Source organism: Solanum verrucosum, unplaced genomic scaffold, assembly GCF_900185275.1.
Source record: "Solanum verrucosum unplaced genomic scaffold, falcon-dt-bn FXZP01000009.1, whole genome shotgun sequence".
NCBI classification, from domain to species: domain Eukaryota; kingdom Viridiplantae; phylum Streptophyta; class Magnoliopsida; order Solanales; family Solanaceae; genus Solanum; species Solanum verrucosum.
Window position 1 is genome coordinate 696,261 of NW_026020231.1, and position 23,715 is coordinate 719,975.

General features: G+C 36.8%; 3 protein-coding genes and 1 pseudogene across 3 annotated transcripts; 2 read left to right on the plus strand and 2 right to left on the minus strand.

Annotated features, from left to right (window-relative positions):
- Positions 1-934: 934 nt before the first annotated feature.
- LOC125832364 (enolase 1, chloroplastic) lies at positions 935-5,291 on the plus strand. Its single transcript, XM_049511508.1, has 7 exons — positions 935-1,503; positions 2,237-2,544; positions 2,812-2,966; positions 3,052-3,369; positions 4,200-4,346; positions 4,442-4,492; positions 4,953-5,291. Exons 1-7 carry the CDS (start codon positions 1,082-1,084, stop codon positions 5,016-5,018), a joined length of 1,467 nt encoding a protein of 488 aa, XP_049367465.1. The 5' UTR covers positions 935-1,081; the 3' UTR covers positions 5,019-5,291.
- A 402-nt stretch (positions 5,292-5,693) lies between these two features.
- Positions 5,694-10,782, minus strand: LOC125832592 (plant cysteine oxidase 3). Its single transcript, XM_049511782.1, has 5 exons — positions 10,560-10,782; positions 9,880-10,031; positions 9,236-9,398; positions 6,305-6,505; positions 5,694-6,175 (listed from the first exon to the last, which is right to left on the minus strand). The coding sequence occupies exons 1-5, from the start codon at positions 10,711-10,713 to the stop codon at positions 6,051-6,053; spliced, it is 795 nt and encodes a 264-aa protein (XP_049367739.1). The 5' UTR covers positions 10,714-10,782; the 3' UTR covers positions 5,694-6,050.
- Positions 10,783-11,650: 868 nt separating this feature from the next.
- LOC125832637 (protein MIS12 homolog) lies at positions 11,651-18,253 on the plus strand. The gene is made up of 7 exons (XM_049511833.1): positions 11,651-11,909; positions 12,017-12,074; positions 12,360-12,479; positions 16,544-16,639; positions 16,725-16,863; positions 17,782-17,919; positions 18,004-18,253. The coding sequence occupies exons 1-7, from the start codon at positions 11,788-11,790 to the stop codon at positions 18,069-18,071; spliced, it is 741 nt and encodes a 246-aa protein (XP_049367790.1). The 5' UTR covers positions 11,651-11,787; the 3' UTR covers positions 18,072-18,253.
- A 1,065-nt stretch (positions 18,254-19,318) lies between these two features.
- Positions 19,319-23,249, minus strand: LOC125832360 (protein STRICTOSIDINE SYNTHASE-LIKE 11-like; annotated as a pseudogene).
- Between the last annotated feature and the right edge of the window lie 466 nt (positions 23,250-23,715).

The following is a 23,715-nucleotide window of genomic DNA, read 5'->3' on the forward strand; positions in this document are numbered from 1 at the left end:
AGTAGATGTTAAGATAGACGTAATGTCAAACAAATTTAGATAAGATTAAAAATGAGCACAATTACCGAAAGATGCAAATAACATATATTGAGGATAAAATGAGACAAGGCAATTTGAGACAGTTTGGTCATTATCCATATTGTGCTAAAATGAAACGAGATAGATGGTAAACCTAAAATCACATGAAAGTCAATTTGAACGATCGAATTAATGTAATAATGAAAATAAAAACTCAAATAGATGTAATTTTTTATAATTAACGTATACTTATCTAAAATAGAACATAATGGAAGAAAAAAACCATGACATATACCGTTGTGAAAAGGTTTTAATTTTGTTTGTAGGTTGATCTTCACTTTTATAGATATTTTAAATATATTTTATTTAATTGTATTTATACTATAGAATCTGAATACCTTGATTTTAATTCTATAATATTGAGTTGATACTAGTTGACTCTTAAAAAAACGAAAGATGATATATATTCCTAGAAGCAATTCCTCATTGTCTGCTCGTCAAAAGTTGATTAGGCGGCCCAAGAATTTGCAATAGGAAATCTGATGGAACCCACAAATACCAAAACAATACTTCTTTCGTCCACTTTTATTTGTTATATGTTTTTTAAAGGTCAATTTAATTAATATTTAAAATTAAATTAAATTATATTAATTTAATATTTTAAATAAAAAATTTAGATATTCAAAAACGATATAAAAATTACTATAAATTATACTTCTTTTTACATATTATACATCATAAGATATTAATCAAATATTTTATAATTTCACTCTAAAATAAAATAAAATTACGTACCACAATTAAAAGTGAACGGACGTAATAGTATTTTGTACACTCACGTCCATTACACCTACCAACTCATTGGCTTTTCAAGTTATATATATTATATGTTCTATTCTACTACTTACGTCTCCTCCAAAGCACAAACCAACCACCATCGAAGCCATTTTCATTACCAAACTCTTGCTTTCTTAGCCCTTCGGCGGACTTTCCTATAAACCTTTTCCCTCCATTTAAATAATCCCGAAACCGCTTTTGCTCTGAAGAAGTTTCACACAAAAAAATGGCCTTAGCTCCAGCGCAGCTCTCTAAGGCCTTTTTTTCCACCAAACCCACATCACAAGCGCCGCTTTTCTCATTACCTTCCACCCAGAAGATTCAATCTCGGCGGTCGTCGTCCACCGTCCGATGCTCCGTCGCCGTTGCACCATCGGCAACTGCATCCAAGGCATCTGCCAAGGTGAAGTCTGTTAAGGCAAGGCAGATCATAGATAGCAGGGGAAATCCTACTGTCGAGGTTGATCTGGTCACCGGCGATGATCTACTTTATCGATCGGCGGTTCCAAGTGGAGCTTCCACCGGGATCTATGAGGCATTGGAGCTCAGAGATGGTGACAAGAGCCTTTATGGTGGTAAAGGGGTCCTCAATGCTGTAAAGAATATTAACGAATATTTGGGCCCCAAACTTGTTGGTGTTGATGTGAGGTAAGTTAATCTTACTAATTATTTTTCAAAATTTTTGTTTTCTTCCCTTTGTAAATGTCTCGAGCATCCATTAGTATTCGGTATCAATTTGTATAGTACTTTACAACATGGTAGTTCTATTTCACGAGCTGAAAGTTTGTTTAGAGCATTTTTACTTATCAAAGAGAGTTGTTTAGAGCACTTGCACAATCAGAATCAAGGTCCTTCTATGTTAGTATAGGTTTGTGTACGATCCATTACTATGTGTAAGCAACGTTGGCTTGTTTATTATGAAAGGGGCTGAGTAAGTTTATAGTTTAATACTCGTATTTATTGGTTGTCAATAGGCTACTTAGGTAACTGCATATATGATTTTGGCTAGTAATTATGAAATTTGCTGAAGCTTGGCTTGGTTGAAGTTGAGGTAGACAATAAGAAGATGACCGGTAGATATAACACACGAAGAAATCTCAAAAGCATTAGTAGAGAACACTGGTGGTGCTATTGCTTGTATGGTACTGCATTGTCGTTACGCCAAAAATATTTATGACAGACACTAATACACACTAATTATACACAGTTACACACACATATACATATATTGTACATTGCCAACTATTTTTTGGTGGCTGGCTATTTAAGTTAATTTCTCAAAAATAATAAATGCCATTCGAAATGGATGGCTGCCTTGGTGGCTTCTTAATACTTCTTCAGTTCCATTTAAATGTGGCAATTTTATTTTCTTCTTGTGAAGGAACCAGACTGATGTCGATGCTGTTATGCTGGAGATTGATGGAACTCCTAATAAATCAAAACTTGGAGCTAATGCCATTCTTGGAGTTTCTCTCAGTGTGTGTAGAGCTGGTGCTGGAGCAAAAGCAGTACCTTTGTATAAACACATTCAAGAAATATCTGGAACTAAAGAACTTGTAATGCCAGTTCCAGCATTCAATGTGATAAATGGAGGGAGCCATGCTGGCAACAATTTGGCTATGCAAGAGTTCATGATTCTACCTGTTGGAGCACCAACATTTGCTGAGGCACTTCGTATGGGTAGTGAAGGTAAGAATAGTGTAAATATAAAATTGCTTCCTCTTTCTTGATGGCTATGTATCTCACTTTGGCAAAATAGTGTTGGTTTCAGTAAATCTGCATTAGGAGAAGTCAAACAGTAGCTAACTTTCTTATTCTGTATATCAAAATGCTGTTTTGTCCTTGAGGTTCCTATAGCCCCATGACCTGTAACCTTTGCATATTATATGTTCTGCAAACTTGTACATAATATCTCTTTACATAGTATTTAAATGTCCACACTTGATTGGAAAACAGTCTACCACACTCTAAAGGGAATTATCAAAGCTAAGTACGGTCAAGATGCATGCAATGTTGGTGATGAAGGTGGATTCGCTCCAAATGTCCAGGATAACAGGGAAGGGCTAGTATTGCTTATGGATGCAATTGAGAAGGCTGGTTACACTGGCAAGGTCGGCTTTCTTTTTGGCCTTGCAGTTTTATTAAATCATTTTATCTTCGGAAGTTATGGACTTCCTAATTGAAAGATTGGTGCAGATTAAAATTGGCATGGATGTAGCAGCATCTGAGTTCTTGACAAAAGATGCAAAATATGATCTCAATTTCAAGAAACAACCAAATGATGGAGCTCATGTACTTAGTGCTCAGAGCCTCTGTGAACTCTACAAGGAGTTTGTCAGAGATTTTCCTATTGTATCTATTGAAGATCCCTTTGACCAAGATGATTGGAGCTCTTGGGCATCTCTACAATCTTCAGTTGACATTCAACTTGTTGGTGATGATTTGTTGGTGACTAATCCAAAGAGAATTGCTGAAGCAATTCAGAAAAAGGCATGCAATGCATTATTGTTGAAGGTAAGGATTTGTCTTTAAGCAACACACACATTTCTGTAGCAAAGCTGCCTTGTTCCGTCAGTAGGCTTCTTTCTCATTTCAAATGCTTAGTTGCTCAAAGTTCTAATACTTAATTGTACATTAATTTTAAGAAGCTAAGTGAAGTTATGCTACCTGTAAGGTACAATACCTTTGAGTTGATCCTGGGCACTTCTAAGCAAAATAGCATTTAATACATTGACAGAACGACCCTTAAAACAGTGGTGCTTTTCTCCGGAAAAGACAAGTATTTTCCCGTTAATAGACTTGAAGAGTATTTAACAAGCAAGGATTCCTAGAAAGATTTTGGTCTGAACAGTACAATAGTAATATGTTTATTTGCCTTTTGAATGAATGCATTTGTCATAAGACAGTATACTTTACACCTTATGTTGTAATAATAGCTATGATGTCTACATATATTTTTATGGTGTGATTAATCTGAGTCCCTCTTTTCGGGTGTGACTTGAAGCACTTGACTCGTCAGAGTTCACACGAACTATAGTACTCTTTTTTTTGAGAAGGTAACAGTCACATGAACTATAATACCATATCACTTTGTTATCATGTATAGTTAATTCTATTTCAAGTTTGAATGGGAAAGAAGGAGAAAGTTCAGACATCGAAAAAGCAATTTATACGTTATCATGGGTCCGGTCCTGTTAGATAGAAACACTGCATTGATGTACATAAATCCCTCCTACAAGATTAGGTGTTGAAAGCCAGTGCCCAGTAGATCTTTCTTGGTAAATGAATGACACATGGTAGTCATGTAGTGAGGGCTTGGCTCATCAACTTTCAAACTGTTGCAGGTTAACCAGATTGGTACTGTGACAGAATCCATTCAAGCGGCACTAGACTCCAAAGCTGCAGGCTGGGGTGTTATGGTCAGTCACCGAAGTGGTGAAACAGAGGATAATTTTATCGCAGATCTGTCTGTCGGTTTGGCCAGTGGACAGGTACTCTCGATTTCCAGCTGTTAACGTTGGTTAATCCTTTCCACCCTTTTAACCACCAGCAGCGTATTAATATTTTTTTAATTCTCCCAATGCAGATCAAGACTGGAGCACCCTGCCGGAGTGAGCGGCTGGCAAAATACAACCAGGTTGGAACACTTAATTTCCCTTCTTTCTTTCATCTTATTTTTAATTGTTGCCTTTGTTCTTGTTTAAGTTATTTCATTATTAATATATTTATTTAGGTAGTAGTCTCTTGTCAGTGTTTAGTTACCTTTTTCATCCTGCGGTTAGCAATTTTACCGTGACTGCTTGGAAGTTGATAAGCTTTCTATGCGGATACTCATCTCCATTGCAAATTGTATAATTCTACTCTAGTCGTTCAATCTTCCTCCATATAAGTTCCCCCTACCAAAAGAAAAAAAAAAAAAACACCTTGTGGCATTTCTGCTGGATTTTGTTGGTGTCTGATGTCCCATTATGTTTAGTTTGGTGTAGCTCTTCTGTGATTGTTGATAACTTAAGGGTGAATGCTTCTATTTTATTTTATTTTGATAAAAAAGTTTGTGCTTGGTTTTGAGTGGCTAAACTCTGCTATACTGACTACAGCTTCTACGTATCGAAGAGGAACTTGGAGATGTTCGTTATGCTGGTGAATCTTTCAGATCTCCTTGAGAAAGCAATCAAAAGCTAAAATACGATAGGGAGATTCCAGAAAAGTTTTCTTTTGTTGTATGCTCAATCGGCATTGTTATTAGATATGTTGTATTCGTGGAGGATCAGGTAGGCATTAGAAGCTACATCTGATCGAATTTTCGTGCAGTTCTTTTTTGAATTTTGTTCAAGTTTTTCATGCGTGTGAACTTTAGTATCACAAACACAGTTCCCTGTCTGTAGTAGTAGTGCTCTCTTAATCAAAATAACAAGGGCCCTCCATTTTCTTGTGAATGTCATGACCGTACTTACTTTTATCTAGTTGTTGGGGGGGTTAGTGGCCTGATATCCACTCAAGTCAACAAATTGTTGTGTTCAACAAATATTTCAGTTTTTTTCGTTTTGATATATAGTTCTCCAGATGTTACTAGGGACGGTTCTTTCATATTATCACATCAAAAAATTATCTCCATAAAGTTCCCCAAGCTACTCATAGGATTATAATGCTGGAAATGGAGCTTCTGAAACACAAACATGAAAAACGACCATCTAATATTAGTCTTTAATGAGAGTTGTCTGCTGATGTAAATCAAGGCTTGGAAACTTGAGTGCAATTGACAGTAGACTTTCCAATTACAATAAAAAAGGTAGTGGCATCAACGCCTAAGATGAATGACATATTAATAAACACTGGAGTGATTGAAAGATCTTAAATTCCGTGTCTCAAAAGTTAATATTGGGGAAAATAATTTGTTGACATGCGGGGTAGCAGATGAGGATCATATGGGACTAATACAACATACCCAGTGTAGTCCATAAGTGAGTAACTAATACAAACTCCAATATACAATGCCAAAGGCTTGACTACGATATAATACTGTAGCATTTTCATGATTCTAACATGATCAACAGCCTTCTTGAAAATTATGAAGAAAAAACAGATACACATCAGTTAAGCATCATGTATAGGTCAATCTTGGGTAGGGTCAAAGTAAAAGGGCTCCATGAACATCCACACTCCGTACTTACTCAAATGCAGGAAAACGCATATTGCTACCTCTGGATGTCTGGACCCATGTACCTTCCTGGGCGCATGTACAGATCCTCTGGGGTATCAACCACAGCAAGCCATGCATATTCTTGTTCTTTTCCATTATCAACAATTTCATCTCCATGTGCTGCAAATGCATGACATGGTTATCTCAATACAACTCTCGAACAAACTGATTACATCTGACTCCAATCTGAATAGCTAAGCATTCCTTGAGAAAGACGAGGCTTCAAAATGGAAGAGGATAGACACTAACCAAAGCTGGAATAAGGATAATCATGGTAGTAGGTACATCTTCTGCCAGCTGCTTCAAGATAAGGAGGAGCAAGAATGTCCAGAACTGCACAAGGTGTAACGGCAGTAAAACAGTGCAGATTCCCTCCACTCTTGGGATACAAAATGGATGTATCATTTGGTGCATTTACGACCTTATCAACTGCCAACCTAGCCAGTCTCACTGTCAAATAAATACATCATGTTTCTTTTTCTTAATGCTTTTCATTTGTAGTAAATCACAAGGATCTACAAAAAATGGAAAAAAGTAGGGAAAATAAGATAGTATAATAACTATCAAAATCAGCAATTTTTTGCATATTATCAGAGATAATACCCAGAAGAAAATTTCAGAGATACTATTTCACTTTGAATTAGCAATACCAAAAGGATATGCAAATGCATGTCGAGTGCTATGATTCAGTGTTTAACACAGTGCTGGTGGATATCAATTTTGACGAGGATTGTACATGAAGTGCAAACATTTAAGAGCATACCTCTTAATCAGTGAAAGAATATACGTCAACAAAGATTTTTTTGAAGTAAAAATATACTGAGGAAAGCACCAACAACTAGGACAAAACAGTAAACTGCTATAGTGCACAAGGTGAAGAAAGTAGAATCTCAACGGGGCTCAGTCCAGCTCAGCTCAAAACTACTGGACTCAAGCTTGACAGACTCCAAATGAAATGGATCAAGCACTAGCAGATAGATTGCAAAAAATAATTGAGCTAATGAGTGGGCTTGCTAAACAAGTGTTGCCGAAACAAGAAAACTGGAACCAGAAATTTTTCAACCATCACTTGTAGATATGTTAAACATGATCAATATAAATATGATGAAATGAAGAATAGCAAACAGCAAAACACTGATATTTTTTACCAAAAACGAAATAAACCCCAACTTACATGAACTCATAATGCTGAAATACAGGATTCTCCAAAAACGCAAGCTCTACTATAAATCATAATGCAAGATAGTTCTGTCATGTTAGAAGAATGTATCTCTCTTGCTTACCAAAGTCAACAAGCTGCAACCTAAATTTCATCCATAGAAATCTGAAGGTGATTCATAATAAAAGCGCCAATCCTCAAAAAATAAGAAATTAAGAATTTCAGTTATTAATCCAGGTTGACATTTAGTACATCAAATCTTCAGTACTATCCTCTAAATTGCAAAACTTTTACACCTCCAGCAATTGAAGATGAGTTTTGTGGATATACTTGGGATCAAGAATTTATCATGGTAACTATTGAAGAGGGAAGAAGTTATGGCACTGAAGATATCACTGCATGCGGTGATGGTAGTGATGAGAGTTCCGCCAAGAGAGATGTGTTTTCTGACAATCAGCATGGCATAATTAGTGGGTAAAAAGAATGAGAAAGACATATATTTCAAAAGCAGAGAATGTACAGGCAGCTGCCTCAACAACTAAGAATGGTTATGCTGTGTATCAAATAACGATGGATGGGAGCAGAACAGATCTGTCATTTGAGAGAGAGAGAGACAGAGAGAGAGAGGAGTAGTGGGTATGAATTCTAGCCAAAAGGAAAGTGGGCCACGATGGAGGGATTCGGCCATTCATATACAAGGAGTTATCGCTCTAAAGACAATGATGCAATCGAAAGAACTATAGACAAAAGGGATCGGTAAGTTTGTCTGCTACTATTTGGTCAATAAGGTGTTGCTGGATCCAAGTGTGTGCTAGACAAATATGCAAAATCTGCAAGTTCAAACAAGAATCATAGAAGTATCAATTTTCCAAACAAGTAAGGTGGTCAATTCACAACATTCCCTTTTCAGTTTCAACAGTGACCGAAGGGTTTCACCAGGAAAGTTGTTCAAATGAAGTTAAATAAAAACAAAAAAGAAAACGTCAGTGGCCTAGGACAGTAAAACACTCTTTTCTCAAATAATTGAGCCCACATGACAAGAGTATTTTCAGATCCAGATTAAAACATCTTACATATCTGAATATAAGAAGTGTTTTCCACGTTAATAATGAGGATCATTTGGCATATTGGATAAAGTTCACTACACCATCAACTTCAGCTACCTCCACTTTCCACTTGCCAAGTGTCTATAGTAATAGTACTTTGCTAGACAAGTGTTGTAGTCATATACCATCCTCTTACAACTTCTATCATGAAGTTTAAATTATAAAATTTCAAAAATAACTCTAAAGTGCAAGAAATTTCCTCATTAAGAACCTTATAAAAGAAAAATTTGTAGTTAAGTAAAAGGGTGATCTCTTATCATGATGCTATTTGAAAGAAATGAGGACATCTAAGTAACTACATGGTACCTAACAAATTTCAAGTCCACTGAACACATAACAGCCACAGAAGAGGGACCATAATGGACATGGTCGAGTTGACAAGACCGTCAAATATAAGTGCCATACAAATTGGTGAAGCTAAAAGAAAGACTTGAGCATATCCTGAATTGCTTTATTATCAAAAAAAAAATCCTGAATTGCTTTATTATCAAAAAAAATATCCTGAATTGCTATGAATGCAAATCCTGTGCTATTTGAACATCTGTAGTTCTCAAATTCTTTACCATACAATTTCTGGACCATATAGAAACTTTGCTGGATCTAAAAGTTCGCTAACATATTGCGGAGCCTCGGTGGCAAGATGATCTAAGGAAATATATTAAACTTCCATGTTAATAGTTTTGTCTGCTTTGCCTGGAAAAGTTTCTATATATAACTAATGGTCGTGATATCAAGTCAATGAAGTGACTTCTGGCCACTTTATCATCCACACCCACAAAAATTTAGATTCTTTGAAGTTCACTTCGTGAGTACTCTAATGAAAAGAATGTAAATGCTTTATTTCTTTGGCTCCTCGTCATACCTAGAGAGGATTTTAGAAGCCCTTAAAACATTTGAAGTTCGTTTAAGACTAACCTGTAGGATGACCAACACGTTCACTTTTCCTGATGCAAGCTGGCTCAACCCAATCATAAGCTTTTACGTGCAAGGATCCATAGAGGACTTTACTCAAAACAGTCATTCCAGGATGATCATGCAATGGAATGACAGCAGAAGTTGGGAAACAAAACATACACATCTGCATACATCATTTCCAATTGAGTTTGTCGTAGATATTACATAAGCTTGAAATACTCATCTAATGAAAAACCACACATTTGATACTGCTAGAGATAAAGCAACGAAGGCATGATGTCGATAAACGTCTTACGTCTGACATCGAAATTTTCCTACAATATAACTTGAAGAATTATTTTTTAACCATAAAAGTAGACCTGTTCATTCAGGCTTTAAAGTCGGTGTATTTTAGAATGTCCTTGCATGCGTCCAATTAAATTTGTATGTTTTTTTTTTCAAAAGGTTCGATGGTGGCGATCCAAAAAAAATCTCACTGTTAACATACAAATAGTGAGGATATCATGTTTTGTCCTTAAGTAGTACATTATTAAAGGCTGTGTTGACACGAGGATAAATCATTCAAATAACAATACAATGAGAGACCATGTAAATGCATTTGACAAATACACATGCAATGCAGCTAAATAAGAACAATATCTTACAGTAAAGTTTTGACCCTCGTGTATATCCACGTATGTTATCGGTTGAGCCCAGCGATCCACCCTGTTGAAGACATTGAGTCCAAAAAGACCATGACCTCTTTCATCCTCCAGGCTTCCATCTTTCAGTCCAACATCTTCAGGACCAATTGTATCTAGAAAAAAAAGTTAAACCTCTTGTAATACACAGTCTATGATACCATAAACAGTACCTTTCCTGAACTTCAATTTTAAATACGTATAACAATCCCCATTACTTTCTTGCACACTTTGCACGTTTGTATGTGATAGAAACAGCAAAATAAGTATTCGATTACCATAATAGTGAAAAAAAATGCAAATTTCTCTATGTTAACTATTGCCACTCATACAACATTTTGTAAATCAACTTCCTTTCTTAGCAGTTTTTTCCTACATTCTCATAATCTGATCACTCTTTCAAGGGGTTTGGCAGCTATGCCTTGCACCAACCCCCACCCCTTAATCGACTTCATTCATCATAATCCACATCTAACATCAATATTATGAGCTTAAATAGCTTCGCTTCCTCAATTTCCTTAATAAAAACAGTTCCGGAGCTCACAATTGTCGCATTAAACAAGAATTATTACACTAAATGAAAATGTTAAACATTGAGATAGAAAGGAACCGGTTTCTTAAGCAAAAGGGTAAAAGATAAGTACCCAAAAGCGAATAAAGCTTGTGGATAGCTTGAGAAGAAGGTGATGAAGTTGCAGAAGGCGCAAAAGTCTGCTTACAAAGGTCGAATAAAGCTTGAATGGAACAAGGACTCTTCTTCGTCATCGTGAAGAGCCCTCGAATTCGTTGCACAAACATTACCAGTTTCCGGATTATCGGGTTAGATGAAAATATCAGCAACTTATTAGATCATTTTGACATTTTTGGGAATAATTAAGGACCTGAACATAAATACCAATAAGTTACTCATTATGAGATTTTTTTATTTTTTTTTTGGCCAGTGGCCATTTTATTCATTCAATAAAGAGATAAATACAAAGCCATGGCCCATATCATCGGACCAAACTAGAATAAAAATAAAAATAGGCCTAGTCTAAAAGAACTAGCCCAAAATATAAAAAATTTCTTATTCTACAAAAAAATAAGAAGTAATAGTGTCTCGTTTGATTTGTTATATAGTTTAGTTCAATAATAAATGTTAAAAATGAAGAAAAAAAGTACACGAGGGTACCAAACATTTGTATTTTTGTTGTTAGGGGAAAGGGTATAAAATATTGCTGAACTTTTGAAAATAGAATAATTATTTATTCTTTTGGCACAATTTTTCTAAATAATTAATCAAGGGGAATTAATATACTTTTGAATTATTAAAAATGGAGAAAAATTATGTTGTTTCTTTGTTTTTTATTACAAAAAAATGAGATACTGTTAACCAAGTGGAGCAAATATTTATGTCCCCGATATGAATTTTTTTTTAGTAGAAAATATTTTTTCGATAACATGATGTGAATTTATATTAATCGAATTTTAATGCGGATACTTGTGCGCTGAAAATGAATAATATATATATATATATATATATATATATATGTTGTCTCCACTTTCCACGACGGACTTCACATGAAATGTAATTCCAAAAAGACAATAACAATATAACACAATTAGAAAACTAAATTAAAACAAAATAAATACAATTAGTAAACTATATTAAGTTGAAATATTTTTAAAACCAAAATAAAGCTTAAATAGCAGGCCAATAAAGTTTTACTGCCTATTTGGGATTATTATTAAAGGAGAAAAGAAAATGCCCAATCTCACCTGGCGGGAAACTGAAGAGGGGCATTGCAAAAGAACAAAAAGGCTTTGGAATCAGAAATTTGAAATTGCAGAAGCACCAAACCCTTGAGGAAATTGAATTTGGGAAGCTTGGAAATGGAAGGCAGCGAGAGCGAGAAGGTGTTCGATTCATTGAACCTAAATCCCCAACTCTTCATCAACGAGGCACTCAATTGTGTCGACGATTTAGTCGACGATGCTTTCGATTTCTTCCACCAGTAAGTAGTTCCTTCTCCAGTCTTCATTTTCAAGTAATCTTCGGTCGAATTCCTTATTTGTTTCAACTCTTGTGCCGTTTATTTTACCTTATGGTGCTCTGTTGTAGAGAGGCAGCAAAGCTTCTGAAGACCGAGGGCACAGATCGATCCGAAGATCTGAAGAAGGTTGGTGTTCATACTTTTTTACGCAAGTGCGTCCTTAGTGCCTTACTCCCTCACTCCCAATTTATGGCATAGTTGTAATTTGAAAGTCATGCAAGTTTTTCTTCTGACCGGAATTTCTTTAGATTTTAAAGTTAATTATTGTGATTTATAATATTTTTAGGTAGTTTTTAAGTTTAGAAGTTTGAATATCAAAATTTCAACTGTGCACATAAATTGAGACTGAGATTATTATTTTGTTAAGTTTAAGCAGCTCAGGCCACTGACAGGCAAAAAGTTCATTTGTAGGGTGTGACTAACATTAAGAACATAATCCAGTTGGCTCTGGATAAGCGGTTGAGCATGTGGGAGAAGTACTCTTTGCACCATTGTTTTACGGTTCCACAAGGGTTCTCTTTGCCCAAAGCTGTACGTTCTCTATTATGGATATCCTGTGTTTTTTTCTTTACCTCGGTTGTCATTTGTCTCATATTGAAATGTATAGTTTCATTTTCTGCATATTGGAAATCCAATCTGTCACTTGGTAAATTTTATAATGTCCTTTATTTATATGTCATCCTTTGGTTTAAGACATATTTATAGTCTACATAGATTTTACATCTAAAACAAGTTATTTGAAGCATCAAAACAATTTACCATTGGATCTTTAATATATGCATCAATTGTCATGCTGTAGATCTGATTGCAATGGTAACTTTTTCTTTTGTCATAACTCAATATACAAGAAACCAGACTTTCATAATTACTGTTTTCCTACAAGGAGATCAAGTAAATTTTGGAGGTGATTTGTTTAATTATTCTGCCAAATTTTGTTTCAATAGCACATCTCAAGTTCAGATATGGAGTCTGAGAACAAAAGAAAACTGTTTCTATGAGATGATTGACCACTGGCTCTTTGACCGTTTCCACTCCCTGGGAAATAGGAGAACCTGGTAACCCAGATGGTTAGAGTCTTTCTGTGATGCCAAACAGGTAGGGAACACTGTGACTCAGTGTCACGACCCGATTTCTCGAGTCATGATGGCACCTACTATACCCTACCAGTAGGTAAGCCAACCCGTAACCCAGAACATCAAGTAATAAGTGTAAGGGCAGAAACTAGCAAAAACAATAATCTAAACAAGGACAACAAGGTGGAAGCAACTCAAAATAAATATATACAGAAATTCCTCCCAGAACCTGGAAGTCACTAGTACAGAGTTATCTAATAAAGAGTACAAGTCCCAAAAGTGGACCACAACAAAGCATGTCTCAAAGGCAACAAAACTAGCTAAAACAAAAGAAGGAGACAAGACAAACCCAAAACGCCAAGTACTCACCCTCGTCTCCTAATCACAGTTGCAAAAGAAGGCTGAAGCTAATCACCGCTGGTAACTGGTATTGGGACCTGCATCACGAAATAGATGCAAAGCGTAGCATGAGTACCAAAACAAAAGGTACTCAGTAGGCATTAAAGGCCGACTGAGCAAAAGGGGTAAAAACACTAAGAAATGATAGAATCTAGACACAGAGAGGTCAAAGCAGATATGAAGCACACGACCATACCAGAAATAAACTAAGTACAACTCAACTAAATCTAACTAGACCCCATAAGCCCAGAAGGTACACTCGTGCGCAAAGTTAAATAAAACCTTAATGAACCCCTATAAGCTCGACAGGTACACAAAATAGCTAAGTCTATTGAGAAAGAAAAAAATCGGGCACCCAGTCTAAAGTAACCAAGATAATCCATTAGACTCCACCCAGTCAGCAGTGCATTCCCAGCCCAGCTAGAAAGAGTACCCCAGGGGACACCCAACTAAACAGTCCACTCCCTGCCCAGCTGGAAAGAGGGACCCGTGGGTGAGGTAGATAGCGCGATTGTCCTACCATGCAGTCAACTCCCAGCCCAGTTAGAAAGAGCGACCCGGGGACACCCAACCAGTAGCACAATCCTAGCCCAGCTAGAAAGAGAGGCCCGGGGGCGATCGCCAAAATCACCGAGTATACCCAGCCAGTGATACGCTCCCAGCCCAGCTAGAAAGAACGACTTCGGGGTGATGGTATCTCTAATAGGATCCAATCCAACAACAACCATTGTGGAATATCGTCCACTCTAAGAAATCACAGAAAAAGATCCAAGCCTATACTATCTCAATCCCACGCCTTTAGTGATGCACTGAACCTTCGAGAACATGTTGGAACTGCAGAATTAGAGGGAGAAGATACAGAAGTGCAGCAAGCAGCGATAACGCCTAATCTAAGGCTCAAACTATCAGACTCAAGTCTACAAGGAGCTAAGTCATCCGAACGACGCCGGCAGAAAGTCAAGGCTATCCATCCCACACGAGTCATAAGTCTAGGGCAATGCTAGCCTAACCTAGACTAAGGACATCATGCTTACGGTTAAGGATGAACAAAGCATACAACACATAGCATACAAACATACAATAGCATTTAGCACATAAGTATAGAACTCTACTAAATCGGTTAACATGGTACTACACCCGAAATATGGCCAATCGATCCTAACATAAGGTATCTAATCAAAGTAAAGTAGGAAACTAGTACCCCCCCCCCCCCCAATTCACTCCAATTGACATGTTTTTACATAATTAAGCTCAATCTAATAGAAAGGAAGCCGTAGCCTACCTTAAGGCCGATCGCGCGTGCTCCAAATCACTTTGCCAGAGCTTTTCCTTCCCGAACGACCTTTGAATGCGGTCACTCTATCAAATATATGATCACAACGTTAGTATGGTCGTTTAGACACCAAAATCACAACAAACGGAGACGGGTCAATTTTGGAGTCAAAACGGGAATCGTGGGACCGCACCGAACTGTCTGGATTTGACTCTGTCAAGAGACTCAAAACAGTACCCCAAACTTGTGTTCCAAAATGGAACACAATTCGAGGCTCAAAACGCCGCAAAACCCAACATGCAAGAAAACCACACTTTAATCAACTTAAAAGAAAACATGCAGCAGTCTAAACTCGGAATTTACAAGAATCGAATGGTGCCCAACACTCCTTGAACACTCCACGACGTAGCCACGATAATTCCCAACACGTGGGACTTCGAATCACCCAAAACCGAGCTAAAATGAGTGAGATATGACCAAAACAAGGAGGCCAAAAACAAAATCTCGAAAAAGGGCCTAACAGTCAGGTTTATAATCAAATTTATCTCGAACGACGTGCACCCAACAACTTCCGAACACTCTACAGCGAAGCCACCAAAAATATGAAGCTCCCACACTTCGAATCGCCTAATTCGGTTGAGAGATGACTGATGAGGGAGATATTAGATTTTTAAGTTTGGAAAAGGGTGCTGATTTTCTGCACTAAATACACCAGATTTCAGCCTATTTTTCGAAAACTTAAAAACTCTGACGGGGTGCTCCGAACTAGTTCGGAACCCCATGCACGCAGATGAGATATGCAACCATACCAAATTTGATATTCCGGACTCAATGACACAATCAAAATTTCCATACGAGGTCATCTTGACAAAAAGTGGGTCCCACACCCAACCGCCATTTTAAATCAAAAACCACAAAAGGGCTCGAAAAAATATCGGAAACCTCGGGACGTGAACGAAGGGTCAATCTAGACCAAACTCGACATTCCGGAGTTAACCGCACTAATGGAATTCTCATCTGAGTGCGTTTACTTAGAATGTTGACTAAAGTTAAATTTAGGTTTAAACTTAAAGTTAAAACGCCTAATCGCACCGACTCACACTGAAAACCTCGGGAGCCATGCCGACCATGCTACTAGCCTAGAAATGACCCTTTCGGAGCTGATGGAATCGTCAAAATTGGATTCAGATGTCATCTTCTTGAATTTTTGATCGAAAATGATCGTTCAAGGTTCATAAGCTCCAAAAACACAAAAACTCGCACAATAACCAAACGAACGACCAGATGACTGAACTGTCAGTCCCAGCAAGTCATAAATGACTTGGGGTTGCTACATGAACGCTCTAAGCGACACATAAAAGGCAAACCACAGAAATGACCAGGAGAGTCATTACATTCAGCTTGGTTCAATTTTGTAGCCAAATTTATATGTAGAAAATAGTAAAAGGATAAAAAGTAGGAGCGGAGAAGATTCATGCAAGTTGTTCATATGGACGTGGGTTGAAGAACGTGCTTCCCACTTCCCAGTGCACATTATACTGAAGGTGCACAATTGGAAAGGCAACTATCATCTATTGCAACCTGCAGTTGAATCCATATACAATTATTGGAAAGTGGAAGGAATATAAGTATCAATTACTATTGGTAATTCGTCTGATTGGGACTAAATGGAGCTCTTTAGATGAGAAGAATGCCTGAATGGAATGAAATCTCAATCTTGGTGACCATGCTTCATGCATTTTATTCTTTAATTGTTATTTGGTAAAAGCTGATTCGTTATTTGCTGATTGTTAGTAGACAGTAATTACTCATCTCTATGAATTAATATTACTTTTGGGATGTTTATCTAGGATGGACCATCCAGCGGCTCTTCACTTGATACTAATGGTATTGAGAATCCGGAAATAGACTCAAAGTTGGATTTCTTAAGGAACAAACTTTCTCAGGTAGGCAGTCCTCAGAAAATTAGTAGATGCCTCATTTCTATATAAATTTATAATTTTATTCCTTTGCAATTTATGATCTATGCAGGTGGGGAAAGAGTCTGCTGAGCTTAACAGAGAACTACAAGCACTGGAAAGGCAGTCCATGTTAAGTGGTCGCTCTGCTACCTCTCTTACTGAAGCATTAGAGTTGTATCAGCAACAGTCAGTGAATGAGAAGTTTGAAGGTAAATTATTCGCTCAACTCTGGAAATGCTTCTTGACTTGAGAATCATGAAACATCGTTTTGGGAAACAGAGAAGCACAGTCTGGTTACCTTTCCTTAGATACAAGTCTTTATTACTGAAAAGTGAAAACAACATTTATGTTGTATTTATGACTAGATATTCCCTCTTTCATAATTTGGGTCATAACCTTCAGCAGCTGGGCGAACAACAGATACATGTTACTGCAAATGATCCGGATTTTTATATGAACTATACCTTCCTTTGATATTGACTATAATCTATGCATTTTTGTTTTTTTTCCTCTTCACTAATTAATATAGGTTACTGTTCTTCCTTTGTCAAGACCTTGAATGACTTGGTATTTTGACACCTTGTTATTAATCGCTTCCTTGCTCTTCCTAAGGAGGTCCAGCCAAGTATGGTAAATTCAGTTTCTGCACTGAGTCATGTGTGTGATCGATTTTTGTGGTTCTGCACCTTGACTTAGCTTCTATAACCTGGCAACAGAAAAGCAGAAAAGAAGGAAAGAAGATAGAAAAAGAGCAGAAATTAGACATGTCATCTTAGACTACATAGAAGATTGCCTTTGTGTATGGTGTGGTTGTAGCTTGTGAGAAAAATAGGTGTGGGAATTCTCTGTGTGTTAATGAATAATGTGCTGATCATCTAACATCTCTTAAATTTGAGAGTAGAATCGACTTAATCTAGCTTCTGCTTCTAAACTTTTCCTACTTCAGCTCATTATGTAACTCCTTTATGGATTTGAACTGGTGATTACATTCCATATTGAGAAATCTTTAATAGGGAAGATCTCTTTGAAACTTTCCTTTTGCAAGGTTTTGTGCTTAATGATATAATTCCAGTACATTCATTGAAAAGTTATTGAATATGGTGCCCTTAATTGGCTGTTTCTTCCAGAATTAGTACGGACTGCATCAGATTTTCATACCAAATTGGAGACATTGACAACCAAAATGATGGATAATACTGAGCACCCAAGAGCAAAGAAAAGTCGCATTTCAAATGGTGAACTGTATAGAATGAATAACGATAAAGGTCAGCATTCTGGCAAACTCAATTTAATTGTCTGACAATGCACTTGATATATTTGCGTGCTAAATCTTGCATTTCATCTTGTAGGCCTCCTGAGTGTGACAATGGAGGAACTTCAAGAACTTGTGGATGATATAAAGACTCTTCGCGACTAATCGGTGGCTTAATTCTCTAGTGCTGTAAAGAAGTGCTCCTGTAGATTCCTAGTCATGTAAGAAGTTTTTGATGTGATATATTTCTTCGTTTTGAAATGCCTAAAATGTGAGAGATAACAGTAAGCAGTTTACTAGGACATGATTAATGATTAGTGTGGAAAAATAAATAGTTAAAACCTCTTAATTTTATGAGTGTCTGAACAGATGCTAATATTCCATATGTTTTCATTGGTTATTAACCACCAAGATCATATAAACAACTACAGTGATGTAGCCAACATTGCTTGTTCATGCGCATTTGATCTTCTGCAGTATCAATTGCTCCCTGTGCCTTTGCCTGTATTTCTGAGCTGCCTGTAAAATGATTCAGGCCCTATTTCAGCAAGCAGTTTTCTGTTGCACAGTTATTCTACTGCTAAGCATATTAAGTTAATCCCTTTACTTTTATAATCATTAGAAAGATGAAGATGGAATATGAGATTGTCGAACCTGGAGCGTAATGGCTCCTGAAATTATTAAGTAAATAACGCTGGCATCATTATTGAAGTATAGTAAGCCACAATAGGCAAAAGGCACTGCCTATCTTCGGGTAGTTCATCTGTCAAGAACAACCTTGAGGCCATGACTGATATCATCCAGGTATAGGTCACTAATTAGGTAGTGAAACTGAAGGATCAGGGTCCTCCACATATTGGTTTGTGTATTAAGGCCATTATTGCCGTTGCATTTTTCTTTCTTAAAGAGGAAGCATATGATATTTCATGTAAAGAGTAACGGTTCAAAAAGAAGGAAAATAAATGAAAATAAACCTTGCAATTAGAACAAAGGGAGGAATAACTATTATTCGGAAGGACCTGTTTGACTATAAACCATATCAAGCCTCCACCTGTTCTTTTTCCTTTTCTTTGCTCTATTAAAAAGAGGGAGTGAGGGTAGGGAAAGCTAAGTTCATAGGTTCTAGAGATGGTGGAAATTTGCACAGAGTTAGGTAAAATAATAGTACAAGCAAAGATGTTACTTCAAAAACCACTTACCATCCAAAACAACTCTGGATGATCAGTAGTCCAATTGTAATGGTAAAACAAGTCACAGATCCCTGTGGATGATTGAAACTAGACCTGCTACCAAGTGTGGTTCGTATCCCAATAGGCGGCTAAAAATATCCAAAGTGCTTTGGGTAATTGATAAATTAAAATTCTGTGTAAATCAACTAACTGGGAATTGACATTCCATGAAAATGCTTAGTTTGAATAGTCCACAATTTCATTTGTAAGTTCAAGATTAGTGTCCAGGTAATACAATTGTTATGCTGTAAGTAAGGTCTACAGCCTTTTTTAAGTGTAGATAGTAAATGCTTTATATCATAAAGCTTATTCTTGAAAGATAGAAGACATCAAACTCTAGAAACACCAACGAAGTTCTGGTCTAAAGACCCAACATAAAGCTTTCCTTTATATTCTTGAACTTCAGTTATCCCATTAGGACTCTTATATTGATCTGTGAAATTACATGTTTCCACGACCCTTCCGAATCGATTGATCCTTTGTCCTAGTGAAAATGTAGTAGGTTGTTTCGTGTTGGAAATAGCCACCCAAAAGTCCCCCAACACAGTCCTCTTAATGTTATCTGGAATTCCATCAACATTTGCGAAAACATCTGATGAATTTGCTTTTGCGCCTTTGAGCCAAAACCTCTGAATTCTTTGAGTAATATATTCTGTGATCAAAACATATGAATTATCTTTGCTGAGTGCCACCCCAATTGGCCCTGACAGTCCACTTAGCAATAATGTGACCTGTTTTGTTCCTATATCATACTTGAACAATCTCCCTGATGTATCTCCGCTTTCAGCTACTCTAGTCCTGTTGCTGCCAAAAGTTTTCAAGTTATTTTGCTTGAGTTAGTGTCCCCTCTTTCTTAAGAATATTCAATGTACTATTAGAAAAATTAAATTGGACATAATATAAGTTTTTGAGCAACTAACCCAGTCAGGAATATAGCTCCAGAATCTACAAAATAAACTGCTCCTTTACTTTGGTCGATATCTAGTGCATCGAGAAAAGCAAAATTCCTTCCCTGAAAGCTAGGAACACGTGTAACAAGCCCTCCGTTTGGTCCAATCACCACGAGTCCATAAAATGCATCAGTTATGTAGAGATCACCAGTTTTGTAGTAAAATCCAAGGCCAAATGGTCTTCCACATATTTGTTGTAATTCTGGGCCATTTTTTCCATCACATTTTGCCTTGGTCCTGAAGAGGAACAGTATAGGGAAAACAAAAGAATATTGAACTTTGAGTATGGAAATAGACGAAGGGGGAGTTAACTCTTTTTTAATGTGAAAATTTTACCTATTTGGTGATGTAACAGCAAAATCAGTGAAGCCAGCTTTTGGACCTTGATATTTGACTATTCTGCCATCTGCAATACCTGTGTAAGGTCCACCACCTTTTCTATCAAAAGCAGAAGCTTCGGGACCTATTATTTGTAATGGAAGTTGGAGCTTGCTAAATGCAGGGAATCGACACCAAGCAATGCTGGGAGAAACATTTAGCATGATACAAATCTGGACGAACAATACTGTTTTTCTAATTGAGACCGTTTCCATCTTTCTGGTGTACTCAGTAAAACGATATGCTGTTGATACTTATACTAGCAATTGCCCACCGCCCCTAGCATGTTAAAGGAAATAGATTGGGTCTAATTTAATCTCAATAGTTGACCCAAACACCCTTTCCCCCTCCCTCCCTCCCTGCCAGATTTGATTAGATGATGGCTCAACATTGAATAAACCAAGAATTAGGGATAAGTTTACCTCTCTGATATCATATAAAAAATTAGACCGTGGGTCTAACTCAACCATATCAAAATTTAGCTCGATGTTTGTTCAAGATCATATAAGGAGACAACTCCTTTCCTCAACCAATATGAGACAATCTATCACAACAATGACAAATCTTACAATGAGTTTGCTGATTCGACATATATAAAAGTGTTATGAAGTGAAAACCTATATATTTGTAATAACAAGTATAGAGAGAGTTACATATACATTTCAAAATTTGGGATTTTAATTTTTAACCAAGAATTCACAACATCAAATTTTTTAATCTGGCACTGATCAAAAGCCTCTTATTTACTAGCTTCCCTCTCTTTTCGAGTTGACAATGAGGGGGGGGGGGGGGGGCTATCGAAAGAAAATTTCAATGCCAAACCTCTGTGGTCACCTAGCCATATAATTAGTTAGCTTCAGCTACACAGTCTAGTAAGTGATGAAACTTTCCCAAATTAAGTCATTAATCCTATTTCCCTGCTGAACCATTTTAATATCTAAACTAGATGAGATGAATTGTTATAGTATTTCAAATCATTCATGGCACCAAAACATTTTAAAGCTTTTTCTAAAAAAACTGTAGTTGTTTCATCAATAGACCAGCAGATGCCTCCGACAATTGTGTATAATATTTTCTTTGGGTTCAAGCAACTGTAGTTTTTTCATCAATATCATACAAACTAGACCTGCCACCTAGTGTGATTCCTATTCCAATAGGTGAGTAGAAATGTCAAAAGTACTAAGGGTGAAAAGAAAAACTAAAATTTTGTATACATTAACCAACTGGGAATTGATATTACATGGAAAATGCATAATTTTATTAGTAAGAAATTACTTTTGTAGGTTCAAGATCACTATGCAGATATAGTACAGATATAAGTGTTATCTGCAGCATTTTTATTTGTTGTAGGTAGTACCCTAAATGCTCTATATATCATAAAGCTTATTATTGAAAAGCGGAAGACATCAAACTGTGTAAACTCCGGCAAAGTTCCGGTCTAAAGACCCAACATAAGCTCTGTAAACACCAATGAAGTTCTGGTCTAAAGACCCAACATAAAGCTTGCCTTTATATTCTTTAACTAAAGTAATCCCAAGAGGAGTATCATTATATTGAGCTGTGAAGTTACGCATTTCCACAACCTTTCCCAACTGATTGATCCCTTGTCTTATCGAATATGTGACATTTTGTTTCGTGTTGGCAATAGCCACCCAAATGTCCCCCAACACAGTCCTTCTTATGTTATCTGGAATTCCTTCAACCTTTCTGAAACCATCGAATGAATTTGCTTTTGAACCTTTGAGCCAAAACCTCCGAATTCTTTGAGCAATATATTCTGTGATCAAGACATATGAACTATCCTTGCAGAGTGACAACCCTACTGGCCCTGAAAGTCCACTTAGCAATAAAGTGACTTGTTTTGTTCTTATATCATACTTGAACAATCTCCCTTTCAACTATTTTAGTCCTGCTGCTGCCAAGTAGTTTCAAATTCAGTTAGTTTACCTCTTTTTGCATATTAAATGTAGTTTTTGCAAAATAAGTTTTAGAGAGACAAACCCAATCCGGAATATTGCTCCTGCATCTACAAAATAAATGACTCCGGTTTTTTGGTCGATGTTTAGTGCATCGAGAAAGCCAAAACGAGTACCCTCAAAGCTAGTAACAAGTTGTGTAGCAAGTCCTCCAGTTGGTCCAACCACCAAAAGGCCATAATATGCATCAACTGTGTAGAGGTCACCAGTTTTTCTGTAAAACTCAAGCCCCAACAGGTTCCCACATATTCGTTGTGATTTTAGGTCATTTGTGCCATCACATCTTATCTTGGTCCTAAAAGTGCATAAAATAAGGACAAGAAAAAAATAAAAGTTAATCCTTTAGGATGACTCAGTTGGTTTGGATGACCCGGAATCGATCCCCCCTCAATGCCTTGTGAGTCTGTTGCATAGGGCTTGCCTAATGCGGTTTATATCTCCTATGTGGTTTGCAGGCTATTACACAATGGGGGTTTTCCCAGTGTGCACAAAGTGCTCACCGAGTTTTCCAAAAAAAAAAAAAAAAAGTCAAGCTTAGAAATTGAATTTAGTTACCTATTTGGTGATGTTATAGCAAAATCAGTGAATCCAATTTTTGGACCTTCATATTTGACTATTTTGCCATCTGCAACACCAGTGTAAGGTCCATCGCCTTTTTTATCGAACGCAACAGATTCAGGGCCAACGATTCGTGATGGAAGTTGGAGCTTCCTAAATGCTGGAAATTGACTGAGCAAAACTGGAGGAAACATTTAGCAATATCCAAATCTGGAGAAGGAATATAGTTTTTGTAATTGAGATTGTTTCCATGTTTCTAGTGTACTCAATTAAATAATTATCTCTTGATACTTATACTACCAGTTGCCAACCACCCCTACCTAGCATGTTAATGTTAAGAATATAGACATGAGGTGAAACAATGTGGGACAATCTAAGACGCCTTCTCTTTTGGTTTTCCACCCGGTGTCCGGTACCCTCATTGGAACTTCAAGAACTTGTGGATGATATAAAGACTCTTCGCGACTAATCGGTGGCTTAATTCTCTAGTGCTTTAAAGAAGTGCTCCTGTAGATTCCTAGTCATGTAAGAAGTTTTTGATGTGATATATTTCTTCGTTTTGAAATGCCTAAAATGTGAGAGATAACAGTAAGCAGTTTACTAGGACATGATTAATGATTAGTGTGGAAAAATAAATAGTTAAAACCTCTTAATTTTATGAGTGTCTGAACAGATGCTAATATTCCATATGTTTTCATTGATTATTAACCACCAAGAT

Excerpts from the sequence above, each read along its gene's own strand:
- LOC125832592 (XM_049511782.1), bottom strand. The coding sequence starts at position 10,713 with ATGTTTGTGCAACGAATTCGAGGGCTCTTCACGATGACGAAGAAGAGT. Across the intron at positions 10,032-10,559 it reads CAAGCTTTATTCGCTTTTGG|ATACAATTGGTCCTGAAGAT; the intron begins GTACTTATCTTT and ends TTTTTTTTCTAG. Across the intron at positions 6,506-9,235 it reads ACGTGTTGGTCATCCTACAG|TGAGACTGGCTAGGTTGGCA; the intron begins GTTAGTCTTAAA and ends TTTATTTGACAG.
- LOC125832364 (XM_049511508.1), top strand. The coding sequence starts at position 1,082 with ATGGCCTTAGCTCCAGCGCAGCTCTCTAAGGCCTTTTTTTCCACCAAA. Across the intron at positions 1,504-2,236 it reads CTTGTTGGTGTTGATGTGAG|GAACCAGACTGATGTCGATG; the intron begins GTAAGTTAATCT and ends CTTCTTGTGAAG. Across the intron at positions 4,493-4,952 it reads GGCTGGCAAAATACAACCAG|CTTCTACGTATCGAAGAGGA; the intron begins GTTGGAACACTT and ends TACTGACTACAG.
- LOC125832637 (XM_049511833.1), top strand. The coding sequence starts at position 11,788 with ATGGAAGGCAGCGAGAGCGAGAAGGTGTTCGATTCATTGAACCTAAAT. Across the intron at positions 11,910-12,016 it reads GCTTTCGATTTCTTCCACCA|AGAGGCAGCAAAGCTTCTGA; the intron begins GTAAGTAGTTCC and ends GCTCTGTTGTAG. Across the intron at positions 16,640-16,724 it reads TAAGGAACAAACTTTCTCAG|GTGGGGAAAGAGTCTGCTGA; the intron begins GTAGGCAGTCCT and ends TGATCTATGCAG.